Source organism: Eleginops maclovinus, chromosome 4, assembly GCF_036324505.1.
Source record: "Eleginops maclovinus isolate JMC-PN-2008 ecotype Puerto Natales chromosome 4, JC_Emac_rtc_rv5, whole genome shotgun sequence".
NCBI lineage: Eukaryota > Metazoa > Chordata > Actinopteri > Perciformes > Eleginopidae > Eleginops > Eleginops maclovinus.
In genome coordinates, this window is record NC_086352.1 from 2,513,622 (window position 1) to 2,535,702 (window position 22,081).

A 22,081-nucleotide genomic window follows, 5' to 3' on the forward strand; every position below is an offset into this window, starting at 1 on the left:
ACGGTCACATGACTTCACGTCTCCACCGCTAAGCTAACGGAGGCTAATGTTGGGCTATAAAGGAACTACAGCACGGTCACATGACTTCACGTCTCCACCGCTAAGCTAACGGAGGCTAATGTTGGGCTATAAAGGAACTACAGCACGGTCACATGACTTCACCTCACCACCGCTAAGCTATAGGAGGCTAATGTTGGGATATAAAGGAACTACAGCACGGTCACATGACTTCACCTCACCACCGCTAAGCTATAGGAGGCTAATGTTGGGCTGTGAAGCTTCTTCTTCTTCCTCCTTTTTCAGGATAACAACCAAAAACACATTTAGAAAACCATTGAGCTCCAGACGAGGGGACAGGAAGTGCTGAAATGCAGACACATTTTTAGGTTTCAAGACTCATTCCTGCACCACTCTTTTGTATCTGTATTATCAGTCCGTCTTCAAATCTCTAAAAATGGAGATCAGTTGTTTGGGAATGAACCCTTTCGTACCCATCATTTGGACGATCCCATTTCACTGAATAGACAAGTTGTTCCTCGGCTGAAGCTGCAGTTCATTTTTTTTAATGGCCAACCTTTTTCCCAGTTAACTGTTCTGTAACATCTATAAGTCCCACTTCTTACTGCCGTTTGGAGCCAGCATGACAAATTGGTTAGCTTAATACAATTTCAGAGGGCCATGAAACAGAGCGGACCTTTTTCCAGAATGATCTGCTGAATTTCATTGGTGGGAGTGCAGTCTAACATCTGTAGGCATGAGAGAAGAGGTAAAGATATGGAATACTTTGACATCGGTAACCTAGAGTAGTATCTTATTCTCTTGGTATGTGTGTGATAACAGTATTGATGCTTCTTTTAGCCTCAAGGCCCAAAAAAGTTGGGTTAACCTTCATATTGTTTGTGTTCATGCATCAGTAACACCCCACTTTTGCCTTGACCTCTGCGACCTGTCGTGATTATCTCTAATATAAAAGCCATTAGTTTAAAACAAAGCGATCAACAACTCAAGAGGAACATCAATGCTTCTATGAGCCTTCAGGTGGACGGTACGGGTTGAAGAGGTTAGTTAGATAGATGTGCTTTGGCTTGTGTTTTTTTGGAACCCCCTCGGCTGACAGCAGTGGATCATTGAGCTTTGTCTAAGGATCTCTTCGGGTGTGTAGAAATGGCTTCACAGCTACACCTTCAAATCAGGGAAGGTCTTTCAAGCTATTAGCACCTGGTCGATAGGCAGAGGTGGAAGAAGTACTCAGATCTGTACTTGAGTAAAGTAGAAGTACTCAGATCTTGTACTTGAGTAAAGTATAAGTACTCAGATCTTGTACTTGAGTAAAGTAGAAGTACTCACGTCTTGTACTCAAGTAAAGTATAAGTACTCAGGTCTTGTACTTGAGTAAAGTATAAGTACTCAGATCTTGTACTTGAGTAAAGTAGAAGTACTCAGGTCTTGTACTTGAGTAAAGTAGAAGTACTCAGGTCTTGTACTTGAGTAAAGTAGAAGTACTCAGGTCTTGTACTTGAGTAAAGTAGAAGTACTCAGGTCTTGTACTTGAGTAAAAGTAGAAGTACTCAGGTCTTGTACTTGAGTAAAGTAGAAGTACTCAGATCTTGTTCTTGAGTAAAGTAGAAGTACTCAGATCTTGTACTTGAGTAAAGTAGAAGTACTCAGATCTTGTACTTGAGTAAAGTAGAAGTACTCAGGTCTTGTACTTGAGTAAAGTAGAAGTACTCAGGTCTTGTACTTGAGTAAAAGTAGAAGTACTCAGGTCTTGTACTTGAGTAAAGTAGAAGTACACTGATCTTGTACTTTAGTAAAGTAGAAGTACTCAGGTCTTCTACTTGAGTAAAGTAGAAGTACTTAGGTCTTGTACTTGAGTAAAGTAGAAGTACTCAGATCTTGTACTTGAGTAAAGTAGAAGTACTCAGATCTTGTACTTGAGTAAAAGTAGAAGTACTCAGGTCTTGTACTTGAGTAAAGTAGAAGTACACTGATCTTGTACTTTAGTAAAGTAGAAGTACTCAGGTCTTCTACTTGAGTAAAGTAGAAGTACTCAGGTCTTGTACTTGAGTAAAGTAGAAGTACTCAGATCTTGTACTTGAGTAAAGTAGAAGTACTCAGATCTTGTACTTGAGTAAAGTAGAAGTACTCAGGTCTTGTACTTGAGTAAAGTAGAAGTACTCAGGTCTTGTACTTGAGTAAAGTAGAAGTACTCAGGTCTTGTACTTGAGTAAAGTAGAAGTACTCAGGTCTTGTACTTGAGTAAAGTAGAAGTACCAGAGTGTAGGAATACTCTGTCACAGTGAAAGTATTCTAAATGTTCCTCCAGTGAAAGTAGAAAGTACTCTCCTCTAAATGTACTTAAAGTAGTGACAGTAAAAGTAGTCATTGTCTGATTGGTCCATTTCAGAATAATATCTCTGATATGTTTTATAATGATTGATCATTAAAGTGTTCTCAGAGCTGGTAAAGGTGCAGCTAGTTTGAATGGCTTTGTATACTGCAGGGTAGCTGCTGGATTTACTGCAGGGGAACTAAAGTCTGAATTAAGGGAGATTATATTTACCTTCATTAATCCTAATCTGCCTAGCAACTAAAGGGATTAAATACATGTAGTGGAGTAAAAGTACTCCATTTGTTTTTTTAAGTATCATGTTACAAGCTATATTAATTGGTTCTCACTACTTTTATGACTTCACATCAGAACCTCTGACAATTTAGCTCCACTCAAAATAACAGTTTTTTAGTACCCAAACCCAGTGCCAAGTCACATGGATCACAGTTTGGAAGAAAGTAGCGAGGCATTTTAATTATAATTGCATCAGCATCTTGAAATGAGTTAATCTTTTATTCAAAATGAACAACTAAACCACCTTAATAATAAGACCACATAACAACCAGATTTAATTTATAAATTAAATCATTAAACCCCCAACACACACACACACACACACACACACACACACACACACACACACACACACACACACACACACACACACACACACACACACACACACACACACACACACACACACACACTCCAGTCCAGACAGCCCGTGCTGTTGATGTCATGTACTGCTGCTCTGCCTTCCTGCTGGTTGCTGCCGATACATATTATTGTCAGCTTGGCATCGCCCACTGGGCCTGCGGGTGCCGAAATAACCCACTGCCTCCTGTAGAGCGGTGTGTGTGTGTGTGTGTGTGTGTGTGTGTGTGTGTGTGTGTGTGTGTGTGTGTGTGTGTGTGTGTGTGTGTGTGTGTGTGTGTGTGTGTGTGTGTGTGTGTGTGTGTGTGTGTGAAAAGGTAAATGTTAGTCCAAGGTGATCTGCAGCCTTCAAAGAACTGCAGACCCAGTAATTAACACAGACGGTTCCCGTACACATGTTTTTATATGTTGTCAAAGTATTTGAGTTCACTCAGACCTGTGTGTTATTTTAACAGTCTCTACTTTAAAGAGTCCTCTCCTGCTGATGTTCAGGTGTATATCAGTATGTAGAGTCTCTACTTTAAAGAGTCCTCTCCTGCTGATGTTCAGGTGTATATCAGTATGTAGTGTCTCTACTTTAAAGAGTCCTCTCCTGCTGATGTTCAGGTGTATATCAGTATGTAGCGTCTCTACTTTAAAGAGTCCTCTCCTGCTGATGTTCAGGTGTATATCAGTATGTAGTGTCTCTACTTTAAAGAGTCCTCTCCTGCTGATGTTCAGGTGTATATCAGTATGTAGTGTCTCTACTTTAAATAGTCCTCTCCTGCTGATGTTCAGGTGTATATCAGTATGTAGAGTCTCTACTTTAAAGAGTCCTCTCCTGCTGATGTTCAGGTGTATATCAGTATGTAGCGTCTCTACTTTAAAGAGTCCTCTCCTGCTGATGATCAGGTGATCTCTACTTTAAAGAGTCCTCTCCTGCTGATGTTCAGGTGTATATCAGTATGTAGTGTCTCTACTTTAAAGAGTCCTCTCCTGCTGATGTTCAGGTGTATATCAGTATGTAGTGTCTCTACTTTAAAGAGTCCTCTCCTGCTGATGTTCAGGTGTATATCAGTATGTAGTGTCTCTACTTTAAAGAGTCCTCTCCTGCTGATGTTCAGGTGTATATCAGTATGTAGTGTCTCTACTTTAAAGAGTCCTCTCCTGCTGATCCAACTAAAAGGTCCAATCTATAGACCACACACATGACTGATAATGCATTCTTTGGACCGGACCATGATAATAAACCTCGAGGCACGGACGCAAATGAAGTCATTCTCTCTCGTTTGGTAAATGACAGCTATTAGTCTGTCATTAACACCAGCTTGTAATGATTGCTCTCTGCGTGGTTGTATCGTGGGAACCGTTGACTGGCATGTTTTAATGTGTTGTGTGTGTGTGTGTTTGTGTACATGTGTTCTGTGAAACGCAATTGGCGTCTCAATTTAGGAATCATCTAGTCCCTGCTGGAAGTGACACTCTTCCCTGCAGATACCACTCCTTGTTCCTCTTGTTGAGATCTTAAATATTAATTTGTCACCATGTTTCGACCAAATGATGATGTTGGCAAACAGTAGAGAAAAGGCAGAGGACGGAGCATCCTCAATGAGTCATTCAACAACTGAAGTGTAAGTCCTTCCCACACAGAGATACATAGAAAGCTAGAGATTTGAGCAAAATGTGACGGAGAGAAAGTGGCTGCAGAATTAAGGATTGGACAGGATTTGACTTTGTAAAGATTCAATTCTTGTTGAAATGTAAACTTTGTGAGCTAGACCTTCTATTCACATGTCTTTATTATAAAGCTTTGTGCTATCATTTGCCTTCTCTATCTCCAGTTTCATGTAAATCATTTCTTCTGGTTACACTTTCTAATTTAGGTAGCTATGTATTCTGCATTGAAAAACAAATATGACTGTTTTAAGTTTTAAGTAGTGCAATGATTACATAGGTTTGTAGTTTGGCTAGGAAGTAAGCCTTGCAGGGTTCCCCTTTTACAAAAAGCAACAGGAATTTTTCCAATGGATTTCTGGATGATTGCAGGAAATTATATTTGTGGCAAACAGACATTTATGAGCAGGATCCTTTCCACAAATTAAAATCACTTCACGTCTCCACCGCTAAGCTAAAGGAGGCTAATGTTGGGCTATAAAGGAACTACTGCACGGTCACATGACTTCACCTCACCACCGCTAAGCAAAAGGAGGCTAATGTTGGGCTATAAAGGAACTACAGCACGGTCACATGACTTCACGTCACCTCCGCTAAGCTAAAGGAGGCTAATGTTGGGCTATAAAGGAACTACTGCACGGTCACATGACTTCACCTCACCACCGCTAAGCAAAAGGAGGCTAATGTTGGGCTATAAAGGAACTACAGCACGGTCACATGACTTCACGTCTCCACCGCTAAGCTAAAGAAGGCTAATGTTGGGCTATAAAGGAACTACAGCACGGTCACATGACTTCACGTCCCCACCGCTAAGCTAAAGGAGGCTAATGTTGGGCTATAAAGGAACTACAGCACGGTCACATGACTTCACGTCACCACCGCTAAGACAGAGGCGGCTAATGTTGGGTGTGATGACGTTAAGTCATCTCCTTCAGACACTTGTTAGCAACCAACACATTTTTTTACCAGTGGGGTATTTACTGATTCCTCTATTATATCCCACCATTACATTTTCTTCAGCATTTGTTAAACACAGACCTTATTTCAGGATAAAAACCAAAAACAAGTCCAAAAATGTGTTGACTTGCAGATCAAAGAGTCGAATGCTAACTCACTTCACAGTTTAAGGACTCATTCATGCTCCGCTGTATTGTGCATAAGAAATGTACAGATGTTGTTTCAGATTGATGGCAAAATGTATATCTCAGCTTTTTACTGTGTTGTATTTATTTCCCACTGGTCTGGGTTTGCTCAGGCTCTATCAGTATTTGTGTAGTTGGCGGTCAGTGTGTTCCTCCGGTGTTTGCTTAGTTACACAACCCTGGCAGTGCCAGAGGACGGAAATAGTTTCCAACAGTGTCCGTGGGCAGGAGAGGAAACCTACACACTTAAGGTCCGCATCACATTACCACCAAGCTACATCACAGAGGAGAGAACGAGAAAGGGAGGGAAGGGGAAGTCAGAAAGCACAGAAAATCCCAGTATTTCCCTGCCACTTCGTGTCTCGCTCCTTAAAGACACCATGTTGGCAGCTGTTGGTTAACGAGTGAACCTAATCTCTTTCCTTCTGTCCTCCCTGTCGCTGCAGTTTGTCTACCGTACCTCGGTGTGTTTCAATGTGTGTCTGCATGCAGTTTGGGCTTGTAGCATCAAATGAGCTAAAACCTAAGTGTTGTTCCTTATATTAAACGATTAACAACACATGTTGGAACTATAGTGTGGCCCTGTCGAAGCAAGCTAAACCTTCAGTAAGTCTCCACAGAACGGATTCCTCATCAAGGTATCGAACGGATGCATTTAATTGGCCGAAATGTGTGTTGTACACAATGCAAATGCACACACACAAACTTAAACACACAAACCTAAACACACACACACACACACACACACACACACACATCAAACACAACAGAGGCTTTTCTCATATTTTTGCAGCGCTGGTTGCCACAGCAACAGGGAAGTACTTGAGGAATGCAGCGGTGGAAAAACCATCAGAGGAGAAGAACTTATTGTATATAGTGTGTTCTTAACACACACTGCAGAGGTTTGATTATTTATTTCATTTTGTACTCCTGTTCCATGTCTTGCAAACATGCATTTCCACTTTAGGATTTATAAACATATTCATACTTAAGGTCAATTCAGAGACTTAACGAGCCCAGTCTGCTCTGATTGGTTAGCCGGTCGGCTCTGTTGTGATTGGTTGACCGCTCAGCGATGTCCCGTCTCTTGGCCTATGTTGGAGGCAATATCCAATAGAAGAGCGAGTGTTCCATAGTGATGTCACTGTGTTTCGGAAGTAACCAAAGGTGTCCAATGGAGGCGTTTCAGGCGGAGGGGACACAGGAATTTTAGCCTTTGCAGACCATTTACATGCACTCAACCTATACAGTAGAACACACTGAAAGGAAGGGAAAACCCTAGGAAAGAGAATAAGGGCCCTTAAACAGCTGATGCCCTGTTGCTGACCCCTGACCTTTGACCTTTCTAAATAAAGGGAATATTATGCTCACTTTAAAGCATTGCATTTGCTGAGAACGCTGTCAAGATAAGATAGGATAGACTTTAAACTACTGTTCACAGCAAGACATATATCTGCTTATATAAAAGTCCTGAGACAGGCGTCTCTACAAACGCAGATCTAGATTGTTGGCACACAAAGTGCAGAGTGGGGGAGGAGGCAGGGTGTTCTGGTTTATGGCGGTGACACTGTGTGAAGGCTTGTCTTGTCGACGGTCTGTCTGAGAGTTGTTTCTCCAGCTCTTCCTCCTGATACCTTCCTATGTCACACAGAGAGGGTTCTTTTACTCAAGTCTATTGCGTCCATTCATGTCTTGGCATTTCTCCAAACCAACATTTGCACTGCCTGTTTTTGCATTTTAGAAATCCCTGTCTATTACGTGATCTCACTCCTACTCCTACTGCTTTTGGCTTCCCACAGGACATGAAGGCCAGTGCCCTGCAGTCCTGTATTTGTTCAACCCCTCCATCTCTCTTTTATCCCGCCTTTAATGGACCTTCTTGTGCTATTTGCACAATAGTGTGTTCCTGATAATGAAGTAGAGTCAGTATGAAGCCCTGTATGCTCGGGCCCATGTGTTGGTAACCCCCTGAGTGTTAGAGCCACATGTACGGTCTCTCTCTCTTTCTTCATGTTTATTACTTCGTGTTTTCCTTCAGTTGATGCGGTGGACGGTTAACTGGAGTTTAGGAGTTGATGGCTACTCAGAGTTTTTGGCATTGATTGATAGAGGGAATGAGCCTCAGAGGATATGGTATGGATTGTATTTGTGTCTATTTCCTGGAGGAATCAATGGTAAAACGCTTACAAGGCGTTGATTGGATTTAGCTTCAAAGTGTTTATTCCATTGCAGTTTTTTTTGTGAGACCAGGCTCTGAGGGTCTATATCTGCAAAATGCCTTGTTATTGATACCTTCCCGTGATACATGTTAAGCAATTTTCTGGCAGATGAAGGCTTTACACATTCAAATCTAAGACTCCAACATGCTGACTGACTGAGTTAGCTTTAGCTTACAGCTAGCAGATGATACAAAGACTATGTCGATGCTGGCAATCTGTGAGTGATGGTTTTATCATTCAATAGGAATAATCCTAATGTTGCAGGGGGAAGGACACAGAGTTTAGAAGCTTCAGTTCACACAGCTGAACAACGTCAGTCACAATCTAATTAAGAGAGCCGATACAACATCAGAATATATTAGCTTCTGTTGTTAGCGCCATCCTGACAGCCGTCCACATAACCTTTACCATTCACGTGTGTGTGTGTGTGTGTGTGTGTGTGTGTGTGTGTGTGTGTGTGTGTGTGTGTGTGTGTGTGTGTGTGTGTGTGTGTGTGTGTGTGTGTGTGTGTGTGTGTGTGTGTGTGTGTGTGTGTGTGTGTGTGTGTGCTTCTCTGACCTGACAGCTTAGGGAAAAGAGGAGCTGACATGAGATGCTGTGAAGCATTACCGTGTGATATCCCATGACATTTGCTGCTGTCCAACACACACACACACACACACACACACACACACACACACACACACACACACACACACACACACACACACACACACACACACACACACACACACACACACACACACACACACACACACACACACCATCACCATCAACCCCCCTCACACACACACTCCACCCTCTCTTTATCCAGTCAGCTGTACAGGATCGAAGAACCCCTGATGGAGAATTCCAGGAAAGAGAAAAGACCTGCCGGCTCGCTGAACATTTAACAGTGATGGAGGAGATCGAGGGAGGGATAGTAGAGTAACTGAAGGAGGGACGGGAAAGTGAGATCAGTTTAAGGTGAGATGGATGTGTACAGAAGGAATACAAAATGAAGACGAAAGCAGTATGTGTGGTGCAGAATGTGCTGAGGGCTGACAACATCAAGCTTGGCAAAAAAAAAAAATCAACTGCCATTAAGATGCAAGCTCAGCAAGAAATCCAAAGGAGACAGTCTTCCTTTTGCAAAACACGGCGGTAATAAATAACATCCCTTTGGTTATACTGCTTTATTTCACTACAAATACATTCAGAAAAGGGACAAAGCTGAAGGAATACGTCAATATTTTCAGAAATACTGGGAATAAGAAATCCAGATCTGTACGTCTCTGTGTTGAGTAGTCGGTGTTAGCCTAGCCTAGCTTAGCTTAGCATAACGTTTAGGCTTTATTATGATATGATATATTCAAAAACTAGGGGAAGGGGAACCAGCTAGTGTAGCAAAGTGGTGTTAACACGTGGAGATCATCCTGCCATTTACATTTGTTTGACACAGATTATTTTCTGCAGTAATCCAAAATCCAATTGTAATATCCCATTGATTTTTGGTATTTGGTAAACATTCTGCCTTCAGGGTCCACTACAGAAACTCGTCACCCCTCTACAGAGCTCCTCCTGATTTATTAAAAGTGAAATGAACACAGAGAGACTCCTCATGAGGTGGTGGGGTTTCACTCAGGGAAACAAAATCGCCCAAAACCAAACGACTTCCCTCTCTTTCTCCCTCTCTCTCTCTTCTCGCTCTTCGACTCCATTTACTTACATTTTATTTATTTTTTTAGTTTTGGTCGCCATGGAAACCGGAGGTCATTTGCCTCCCGCTCGTCTCTTTGGAAACAATAAAAACCAAGCGAGGGAAGGAGAGAAAGTCAGAGAGCGGTGGAGGTTAGAGAGAGTGACGCCACGCAGGGGAGGTATTAAGAATTCATTCGGCCCCCGCTGCCTCCAACTTCCAGCCTCCGAGCTCTCTCCAGCTTTCCGTCACGATGATGCTTTTCCCCACACAGAGAAATCTTGTGGGTAATGGTCTCTGATGCCATGTCTTTTTTAGTTTTATCTGCGCCCTTTTTTTAAATCGTGGGTTTATTTCCTGCCAGCTGTCTGATGCAACTGAGCTAAATGATCTTTTAAAGACTGTTAAGCATTGTATTATCAGTCTGTCTCATATATTTGGGAATTGGAGCAACAATTTTAGTGGTGTAGTGAAGACGTGGGTGGGAGGAAAGGAAGAGAGCTTTGAAAGGGCGTCCCTCGACAAAAAACGATGGGATTTCCCCGTCCAATTTCGGGATTATTGCAGAAAATAATCCGTCAAACAAACGTTTATGATGCTGACACGTTTAGTTCAGCGGGATAATCTCCACATATTTACACCCCTTTCTGATTTCAGAAGTAAAAAGCTAACGTGAGGCTATAAAGGAACTACAGCACAGTCACATGACTTCACGTCACCACCGCTAAACTAAAGGAGGCTAATGTTAGGCTATAAAGAACTACAGCACGGTCACATGACTTCACGTCTCCACCGCTAAGCTAAAGGAGGCTAATGTTGGGCTATAAAGGAACTACAGCACGGTCACATGACTTCACGTCACCACCGCTAAGCTAAATGCGGCTAATGTTGGGCTATAAAGGAACTACAGCACAGTCACATGACTTCACATTACCACCGCTAAGCTAAATGCGGCTAACGTTAGGCTATATAGCATCTTGTGTTAACCACAGACCTTTTTTTAGGATAACAACCAAAAACACATTTAGAAAACCATTGACCTCCAGACGAGGGGACTGGAAGTGCTAAAATACTGAATTGGATGCATTGTGTGTCCCAGAATGACTTAAATACTGTTTTGAAAGCTGTTTTACCTTGCCAGTGACAAAAGGGAACACCCTAAGTACACAAAAATGCAGGGATTCATCAGAAAGCTGTCAGAAAGTCTCTCTACACTCGCAGCTATTTTAATAGAGCTGCTCGGGGGCCCGTATTGAAATACTGTAGGTGTTCCAGCGCTGAGTGACAGGCACTGTAGGGATGAAGCGGAGCATGCTGAAAAACACTTCCCCGCTTCGGAATCACTCGCTGGTTTTAAAAAAAGGAAAAAGGTTAAAGCTTTTCCGTGGGTGAAACTCTAGTTCAATAAAACGATTTCTCAGTTAATCTTCTGAAATAGAGCTTTGAATTTCACTTCATTCTCCATCTCCAGGTGTTGATTTGCAGTATGTGTCTGTGGTGTAAAAAAAGGACACTAATTGACTCAGAAAAACAGACGCTGGCACATTGTTAAAAGCAGCTCATGTATACGTTGAGCATGAGAGGCTAAACGCAAAGATAGGCTGCCAGGAAAATGTCTAAGGGCTGAAATGATTCATTTGAATGGATTTTCTTCAGAAATGCTTCTTTTTTCTTCAGGTTTTCACTGTATGTCTTTGGGGTTGGAGTGTTGGTTGAACAACATTTGTATTATTGCTCCTTTAAAGAAGATATATTGTGCTCCTTTTCAGGTATATATTCATATTTATTGGCTCTACTCTAATGTATCCATGCCTTAATGTTCAAAAAGACGTGTTTTATCAGATGCAGACCATTTACATGCACTGAAACCTACATAACACTCTTCAGGGAAGCATAATAGGATCCCTTTTACACGCTGTTCCTTATTGCTGCCTTAAATCTTTGCTGTCAGTGCCTTTTAATTATCCGGTATGATGTGCTCAACCTCAGGATATAAAATGAACCCTATCCGGAGGTCTATGGCAGCTCAGAGATGCCATTTTCAAAGCATGCATTTGGCAGTGGCAATAACCCTGAGATAATCCTTAAAGCATGAGCTCAAAGGCTGTCATCATTACTCAGACTGGAGAGATAAGAAAGCGCTGACCTGCAGTTTTTCGCAGCCACGCTATGATATAATATATCCACATTAAAGGGTGCACCTGCAGCGTTTGGGTGCCGCAGGGACTCGGTGACACCTGAGGATGATTGCTGTCCTCGTTAGGAAGGGCTGCACACAATACTACTGGAGAGGCCAATCTGTTTGTGAGGATTTCAAAGTGATTTTAGTCGATTTCAATGAAGAAAAACACTATTTTTATTTCAAAAATGTCTTTCAACCGAGACACTTTACACACAAACAATCACATTTAGCAGTTTTTAGTTTCTGCACAAAAAACTAAACGCCTTAAATGAAGCTACACCTTTATTTCTCATTTCCTCTTTTTTACAAATACATCCAAACATATTTTAGTAGGATCATCACTTGCTTCTGCTCATTTGATGGATCTGTCAGACTAAAAACACTCTCAGGTTTTTACCTCGAAAAGAAGCAGTTTGTTTCTGTTCTTTAATTGCTTGGACTTACTGCACAGGTGTGTTGCCTTTATCTCAGTCACCCTCCAAATGTTTTATGCAGCGTTAAGTCGAACTAAGCCTGGAAATATCCAATGGCAACAGCAAATGCATCAAACTGGATGAGGGAAGGAGCTGTGGATCAGCGACGATTGACTGATATTGTTTTGGGGTCATACCTTTTATAAAAACCACACATTTTCAACCATTTCACACAAAGGGAATCAAATATTGTGCAGCCTAGCCTCACCATTGTCTAGCTCATTAACGTCCTATAGATAGTGGATGTCTGAGATGTTTTTATAAACTTCCTACAGTTTCTGTCATTTCCATATTAAATATCATAGTGGGAGGGGCACATATGTAGTGTATGCATGTCTCATTTACCCCCCACTGTGGATTCAAAAGCCAGAATGTGACAGCCAGTGCTTTTTGCAGCTATATTTAAGAGATATAACCCAATTAAAAAAGGATCCTGCTGTGAATTAACGCAGTGTGTGATGTTAGTTTGGCGGTATAGTCGTCGGGGTTGGACGATTACAAATCCTTCCTCTTTACCTTTCGTCACGTCTGCTTTACAGCTATTAACCTGCAGGACATTACTTTCAAACAGGCCTCCCTGCAGCGCCGAACATCTCGCTCTAAATCACAACAGCTGACACCGGTTGATTTAATGCAAGACTCAATGCAAGTGTGTTAGCGTGTGATTACCGTGTGTGTGAGCGTTGTGTTTGAAAGGATCCAAAGGCTTCATCATCAAGTGCACAACAGCTACAGAGTTGTTGTTGTTGTTGTTGTTGTTGTTGTTGTTGTCAATTAAAACAAACAAGTCCCAGTCTTCTACAACAATGCGACATACACCCCTTTTGGACCCTTATGAAAAAGGGATATAATGGTGTTCATACTCTGGCCACTATAGAAATGTTGCTCCAACATCCGGCAAACTTTAGGGGGCTTGGTCTCAACGGACCACCCCTGGCTGCAGAGGCTTAGCAAACTATGTATAAAAACAGTGGAATAAAACACTGCCTTAAAACAGGTGCGTATCTGCGTACTCTCCAGCTCATGTGTTGATGAGTGGGTGTTTGCATGTGTGTGCGAGGTCTTGTGTTTTGCCCACTCACAGCCTATCTTTATACCTGCTGTGATATCAACAGCTTTCTTTGAAGGTTCATGCAAGGCTGAGAGAAACACGTTGGGTATCGTTTCAGGGATTTCTATTTGTTAAAAACCTTCCCCACATTGTGCTCTGATCCTGCAGCTGTGTGTTGTATTTGCCGGTGGGAGCGCTTCAGCATCCTCCGCTGTAGAGCCTCGGGGAGGGATTTTACCTCCAGGGCTATTACAGAACATCCTCCTTCACACGCCTGTTAACCGAGCAGCACGCTCACTCCCTAAACACACAGAAAATGCACAGTGAATCACTCCGTCACACTCTGCTGCTTTGTTTCTGTCGCCTTTTCTCTTTTTGCAAGTTCGGCTCGCTCTGTTAACCTTCCCTCTAAAGTGTTGCTCCTGCTGTGGCACTCTGAAAACATGACTGCAGATATTTGTTCTGCAACAGAAATTATGAGTAAAAGAGTGAAATAGGATCTGCCTTATGGTAAAAAGGTTTTAGTGACTCACTCAAGGACACGCTAGCCAGGTTTTCAACCAAATGTATTACACATTTTAACCAAATCTTTGAGAAAAGAAAAGAAACTGCGACATAAAAGCGTGTTTCCATCCACCACTGTGTGATTACTGAGATTAGCAATAGTTGGAGCTCTTTCGTCAGTCTTAGAAGATTTGTAAAGAGCCCCTATTATGCGTTCTGTGGTTTTCCCTCTCCTGTGTTCTAAAGGGTTGTAGTGCATGTAAATGGTCTGCAAAGGCTAAAATCCCTGTGTTCCCTCCAGAGGGAGTTTCTCTCCCACACACTTCCCCCCTGCCTCTGCTTGAAACTGCTCCCTTGGACTCCTTTGTTTGCTTCCTGAACATAGTGACATCACTATGGAACACCCGCGCCTGTATTGGCTAGCGCTCCAACACATCGTACGTGATAGGATAAGAGGCGGGACCTCTCTAACCTTTTTTGCGATATATAGGACAAGATGTATTTCATCGTTTCCACTTTCAAATGGTACATGGTTGCTGAGTTCACATCGGGGAAATATTCTGTGTCAAGGGAGCCATACAGTTGAATATAAACTGCTGGTTTAATAGACGTTGTAACCATTGCACATTATGTATGTTTATGATTATTGCTGCTGCAAACAACACCTCGCATTTAGACGGTAGACCTCCAAAGATATATTCATGACAGGCTCTGAAACAGCAGACTCTAAAACGATGACATTATGGGAATGAATTGGATCCTGCAGGGTTACATTTGCTGCAGTTTTATGCTGATGATAACCCTTGGAAAGTCATAACGCTTTGAAGTATTGGTAAGGATGTGATTTAGCTCATGATGCCAGAATGTGATTGTAGGGTGTGACATTTAGACCATTTTTAAAAGCTTTTACAGTGAAATTATACACGTTCTATACTGGTAATAGACATAAGTTCTGGCTTCTTCACTTATCTACTTTATTCATCTGAAGCACTGAAACAGCTCCTGAGTATAGATCTGTTTTTGTTCATCCTCACCTCTTACTGTCCTCCTTATTGAACGTAGGCATGAGCCCAGAACCACCTGTCCCTCATCACCCATCACTGAGATGAACAGGATATTAATGGAGTAAAAAGGAATGAATGAATGAATGAATGATCACCGGTGCTTTGTCTTCTCAGATTGATATGCTGTTCTGTGTCTCCACTCTCCGAGCTGTTCTCCTTAACTGTCTTGTCTCCACGTGGTTCGAGCGAGTCAGTATGTTGGTGATCTTGTTGAACTGCGTGACCCTGGGGATGTACCAACCGTGTGAGAACATCGACTGCTCCTCGAAACGCTGCCAAATACTGCAGGTAAACACACACACACACACACACACACACACACACACACACACACACACACACACACACACACACACACACACACACACACACACACACACACACACACACACACACACACACACACACACACACACACACACACACACACACACACACACACACACACAATGAAGTATGGGCCATTCGGAGGGTAAGGGTTGTCTGTTAATACTTGGTCCTCATAAGTGTACCAAAACAAACACACATACACACATGTATCTGCGACCACTATTTTCTTTATCTTAATGGTAATAACTATTTGGTAGTTTGTGAAATGTTGTATTAATGTTTTTCATACACTAGTGCGTCTCTTAGGCTCATAGTCGTTGAATTGGTCCCGAAAGGATAATCCTAATGAACCCCTCAAACACATATCCACTGTGGCCATGCTAACATCAGTAAATACCGCAGCTAATAGACTTAATTGATCGCAAATTAGGCAATTTTTTGTGACAGCAGCATAAAAAACAAGGCATTTCTCATAAAGAGTAGAACATATACAAACAGAAGCATCTCAAAATAGAAAAATAAAACAGAACTAAAGAGTAGAAAATGTAGAGGGCTAATTACAGCTAACACAATATGAAAGGAGGATATTGTTTAGTGTGCTAAGGAGAAGCGTTGTTGGTTGGAGGTATCCCTGGATCCACCAGTTTTCCTTACTACAAATGTAATGATCCCTTCAATCCCTTCAGACTGCAAGAAGGAGATGCAATGAAGAGGATTTTAGGAAACACACTTTGGGTTTCTAATGACGGCTCTCAACGGGCTTTAAATCGTTGTAATCGTAACATTTTATTTGCTTTTACTCAAGTTTTTATTTGAACAAATAATGCAGCCTAGTCTTAAACCAATAAAGGGGGACGTTAACCAGTACTCTTTATTGATCATGTTATGCAGACATTACTTATCTTACTTTTACTTAAAGGTTTCCACAGATCGGATCCAATACAGACTCTTGGATTTCAAGTCAGTCTGTCGTACAATTTGACCTTCATGAGCGTTATGGCGTCACTATAGCGTGGCTGAGGATTGTTTTTCTCCCCACAGGAAGCACTTTGTTGCCGCTCTGTTTTAAAGGGCCCTATAAATAAAGTTTACTTAGTTACGCAGGATCATGTATATTTGATCAGAAGCTCCACATACATACATCTATGTTGCGGAGAAGCACTTATAAACATGCGTGACTAAATCTACACACCTCCTCCTCACAGCCATACATATTTTACATACGGTATCACCCCCGCAAGAACAGGCTCCCTATGAGCACGTTGTGGGAAGTAGAAGTGCACACAATGCAAAGTATCTACCATCACCAGAGAGGAAACACAAGCAGGCACAGTTTAGTACTTCTTCTTCTTTACGTTACGGACACAATGATCGAAAAGTTAAGGACGAATATTAGACAAGGAAACAGACCTTTAACAGAATATGTGCTTCAGACTAACCTTTATTAACTCATGTATCTCTAAAGAAAATGTGTTGACCATATATGGACATACAGTTGTCTGAATTGGATATGTTTACATGCAGATCTGTTCCCTTATTTGGAGGAATTTATGGGAGCTGTTTTACATTTGACTGTCAAAAGTATTCATACACTTAAAGGACCTCCCAAGACTGAAGCAGAGATTAAAAAGATTGCTTCTGTCCAGTGTGTTCACGCTTTCATTAGGCCCTATACACTAATTTACATGCACACACACTTCCTTATCTTGCTTTCCGTATTCCTTCCCCTGCTGATTATTTTGTTGAACAATCAATCCTGTTTCGGGTCTGAAAGAAGTCAAATATGCCTGATATTTTCCCCAGGAACAAAGGTGGCCTCTTTATAGTGCAACATGCAGTCTGTGTCCTTATGGATCTGTGGGATATGTGCCTAAATGTAAGGCTGTCTTTACATGATTCACAATTTGCTCTGAGCTCAAATCGAGTCTTGCAGTCCCAACGGTTTGGACTTGTGTTGAAAGGTTCTTTATAAATAAACGTGCCGTGTGTCTGTAAAGGCACTTTGTTAGGTTGTAAAGACTGGAAAGGTGCGATATAAACACAGTCCATTAACCAAAATGAGAACCTCCTTCTGCACTTTCCTTCCTCTAAGTCCTTACTGCCTTCGACCCCCCCCACCACCACCTGTGTTGGAGCCTGTAGCTCCTCCAGTGACTCACTGCTAGCATGTGGTCTTTGTGGTGCAGCGAGCATGACTTTCTCACGTACGGCACCCCGGCAGCTTTCCTGTCTTCTGGCAGGACACACCTCCCCCCTCCACCTCTCACTGTATGTCAAAGGTTGCCTGAGTGGGTGTCTGTGCAGGAGCGTGTGCACGTATGTCAGTGTGAAGCACTTGTTGAATCAGCCCGGCGTTACACTCTCACACACTCGTCGTACAGCAGCACACGGTGGATTGATTCTGCTCCCGGGGGAAAGTGGTCGGAGAGTCGGACCTAATAGAATTTCTCCTCCAAGTATCTACAGAGCCCGTTCAATATCAGCATGGATTTAGCGCACTACAGCGTCACAGTCAATACTCCGCTCTCAGAAAATCCGTTGTTCGATACCCTGATTTTAATGGTGCCTCACCAGCACAATCTATAAGCTCTTACCACTGTGGATTTGAAAACCCCCGGGAGCTTAGCTAGTTATTTAGCCAGTTAGTGTACATTTGTAAATCAATGCATACAATGGGAACACATGGTTTGCATTCAAGCAAATTCAGCATATTTTTGCGTTTTCCCTCAACATCCAGCCTTCCTTTCTTAGACACTTTGAACAGTATGGTAGACCAACAGAATAAACACTTGTTTTGCAGTAAAATGAGCTAATATTAAAGAAATCCTGAAACTTTTTTCCCCTGAAAGCCACAGTTTTAACCGCCTAGTCAACTAGTTACTGAAACTATAACCGCTGGTTCATCGAAACAGAAAGAGTATTTACTTTCCTCCTCCCTCTGCTAGAAGAAAGCCTGGTAGTTTCACATAGATGTTCTTGAATTGCACATCTTCTGGAGTCTGAACCTTTAGGGGTAGGGTCTCGACCTGTCCAAGTCTCAGCAGAATTGCAAACATATATTTTCCGGTTTCCTCCAGTCATATTAAACCTGTTGGTTAGTCTAGTTAGGGTATAGCTGTCCTCCATCTCCAATGTTTTGCCCAAATGACTTTAAAATGACACCTCGTCTCTTCCTGCAGAATTTGTAAATAAGTTTTGCAGATGAAGTGAATTTCACATTGTTTGCCTCTTCGTTTGTTCTGCAACAGCCAAACAAAACCAAAATAGTAGTTTGGTACCAAAGACGCTACCCGACTCATCAGGGAGGCTTTATTTACCGAGCGCCTGGAGGATGTGTGTTGAAACATCATTTGCATTTGACTTCCCTCCAGCTATCCTGTGACCTGGATGGGTGAAGAATCTGCACATACATCACACGTTGTTCTGTAGAGACAACGAGGGATTCATCTCGCTGAATAAGGAATGCTAGAGAATCAATAACAAGCCCTCAGAAAGAGAACTGCATGCAAATGACGTCCTTCAGCACACAGTACAAGCTCAAATGAAGGCCTGAGTTTGGACACAAATCTAAGGCTCATTCATTTTTTTTTATACCAGTTCATGTCCAAATAGTCTTTAACATTCAAATCTCAGTTTTATCAAAGTATGTAGATGGATAGGAAATGATCCCAAATATAAATTTACAAACGGGATAGATATTATAAAAATGCTCATTCTGCAGAAGAATTTAATCCATTTGAGATTTTTTTTGTATTTTTCTCAGCATTAGATTTGAAAGTAGCATTTAATATCGTTGTCAAACAAAGTTCTGATTATATTCTGAAAAGTATTCATGTTTACGACCTTCTTTACCTACATTTTTGTTACACATTTTACATTTTTGGGAGCTACCTTAAGCAGTTATTTCACTACATTAATCCTTAGAGATATTTATTTTGATATTCATGTTTTTTTATCTGAGGGGAAACTGAAGTTGTTAAAAAACACGTATCAGTTTCCCTTTTAAACGTCATGTAGGTGAAAGTCGAAAAAATCCAACCGACTGAAGCAATCAATCAAATCCTGCATATCCAAACACGCCAGCACAAGCGCTAGCCAATCAAACCGCGTGTATGTGTGTCCGGGGCGGGAGATTAATGTGATTAACCCGCAACGGATCCGTGTGTACGCTGCGTAAAGGAGTAAGCCCAAAGTCAGCGGGTCATTGGGTGCAGTGACAGGGAGGCCAGCAGTCCTACCACACCCAAACCTTGTTCAGTGGAGGCTGATCTGGTCCTGGGCAACCCTCAGACCCCTCAGGAGGGGGCCGTTAAGAAAGCTTAATGATAGAACGGAAAGCGCCAAAAAACAATTCAGGGATGTGAGATAAAAAGAGAGACTGCCATAAACACAGCAACAGGTGTTGGTAAGAAAGCTGTGTCCATGTTTTTGACGTAGTGTCCATCTCTCTTGGTTCAGAGAACTTTACAAAAGGTAGCAACTCGTAAATATCCGTGCTCTCCTGCAGGACTGCTGAGTAGGACATTTATCTGACGAAACAAAGGTTTGCATCATTGGTTCGGATTCAGATCGTGTAGCCCGCGGTACTTCTCTCTGAAAATCAAATTACAGGCAACACCGAGCGCATCAGTTCATCTCTAATCCCCCTGCACACACAGAGAAGAACAGCAGCTAATCTGGGCTTTTTGCTCACAACAGCAATAACACGCATTAGCAAGCTGCGATCTTTGATTTATTTGGATTTTTTTCTGCTCTCGTCTTTTAATTAGATGCTTGATTAAAGCTGGGAATGAGTCGGGGGTAGGGGGAGGGGTTTGGCGAAGTCGATGTGGAGCTTATCTCTGATTACTGCACAAACAAATTATTTTCCATTACCCCACCATTTAGTGCAAACTGCTCAACTGGGGAGAGGAAATAAAGGTTTAATAGAGAGATACGTAGCTTTGCAAAGACAAACGGAGATATGAAGTTGTCAGGGAACGAAAGCGGAAAGAATATAACATCACTGTTTGTGGGAAGAGAGATGGAAGTAAGACATTGAAGCTGGGTTTGGAGGGAAAGGGGGAGGGTAAAGATTGAGAGAAGACTGAGGGAGACAAAAAAAGAAGGGGAGTAAACACAGCAGTTACTCAAACCTGTCTTGCCTTTAATAAGTATCTTGGTGCAGGATAGGATCACATCATGCCCTGCATTTTAGCTGGATTGGATCACTGGTTGATCATCAATTAATGAAATATGGGCCTGGTCATTTCAAAGGACACATGTGGCTTCTTCCTATTGCAACATCCAAATTCAATTGGCAAAACTAATCCAAACTATCATAATAAATGAGCTGAAAGCAGGAAAATGTTGGCCAAAAAGACGCCATTAATGAATCCACAGACAAATAATCAGCATGTCGTTTAATCGACTCACCATGAAGACTTTTGAGACCAGTTTTTGGCCTCTAAGCTGTCTGACAATAGTGAAACATTGACCTGATCATTTCAAAGGACTCCGTGTGGCTACAATATACCCAACACTAGCATCAAAGGGTCACACATGAGAAGCTGAAACCATTGATCAAGTGCCCAACAGGTGCCATTAACCACTCAACAGAAAACCAATCGACTTGTCACGTAAAGTCTGTCTGTTGGGTGGGCTGAGTGGAGATCAAATGAAGAAGGATAGCTGACTTCAGACCTTCATCGATGCGTGGTATTGACCAATGCATAGATTCATAGATCTGTGTTTAAAGACATTTTTTAACTGAATCTCTGATTTGTATCCCTACGTTCGTATTGGCTGGAGCCACCCTGAGGTGACTGAGTTCCTACAGCTCTGCATTGGTCCAAAGAGTCCATTTGATGAAGATGAGTCATGAAAACTCAGATTTCCCCCCGTGCATCTGTGTGTTGTTGTCAGCAGTCAGGATGAACCCAATGCATCCAAGATTGACTCATCAGCAATTGCTTGGGAGCAGCAGGTGGTGTTTTTCCATTTGTTGTTCTGTACATTTGACTGGAAAATCATCTCCACAAGTTGTGAGCAGTTCACCCAACAACTGACCTGCTGTTCTCAGACTTACACAATCCCAGCAGTATTCAGGTCAACAGAAGATGCAAAGACATAAGAACATATTTAGGTTTAGCACAGTTTGATTGTTCTTGCTGTGACCTCATGTGGAGTTTGAAGCTTCAGATTTAAAGTACCCACACACCACAAGTAGTTGTCATGATCCTTGTTTTGTGTCTGTCATGTCTTTGTGGTGTTCTTTATTTTGAAATGTTTCTGTCAGGGTTGGGGAAACAAAGTGAGGCAGATAGGGGTCCAAACAAAAGGCGAGCTTTATTCAAAATCTGTCAACAAAAACACAAATCAAGGGGAACACAGGACATGAAAAACACTGAGCTTGAGATAAGATGGACGGACAGGAACAACAGACAAAAGGGAACCAGGGACTAAATACACATGGGTAATCACAAGACAAGACACAGCTGCAAGGGGGAGGAGAAACACAGGGGCAACAGGTGAACACAATGACACAATCAGGCACAGGAGGGGAAAACATTTCAAAATAAAAGACAACACAAGGACATGACAGTAGTCTACGAATAACTGAAACTAAAGGGATTGGTCCATCCTCATTGCAAAAAAAGGATCATCATCAAATCATCCCCACTCATATTCAGCCGGTTATCAGCCGTGTTGTAAGCTGATAAAACATCACATTTGAAAAGCTCTTCCACAAACTAAGTAACAATCCCGCTCCCTGCCCATTCCAGTCCCATTCAAAGCAAAAGAGCCCGCCTTCACAAAG

At 42.0% G+C, this 22,081-nt stretch overlaps 1 protein-coding gene across 1 annotated transcript in view; it reads left to right on the forward strand.

Annotated features, from left to right (window-relative positions):
- LOC134862710 (voltage-dependent T-type calcium channel subunit alpha-1I-like) overlaps positions 1 to 22,081 on the forward strand; it is a 225,623-nt gene that overhangs the window by 70,497 nt on the left and 133,045 nt on the right. The window contains 1 exon segment of the mRNA XM_063880729.1: positions 15,129 to 15,240. Coding sequence (XP_063736799.1) covers positions 15,129 to 15,240 — 112 coding nt within the window.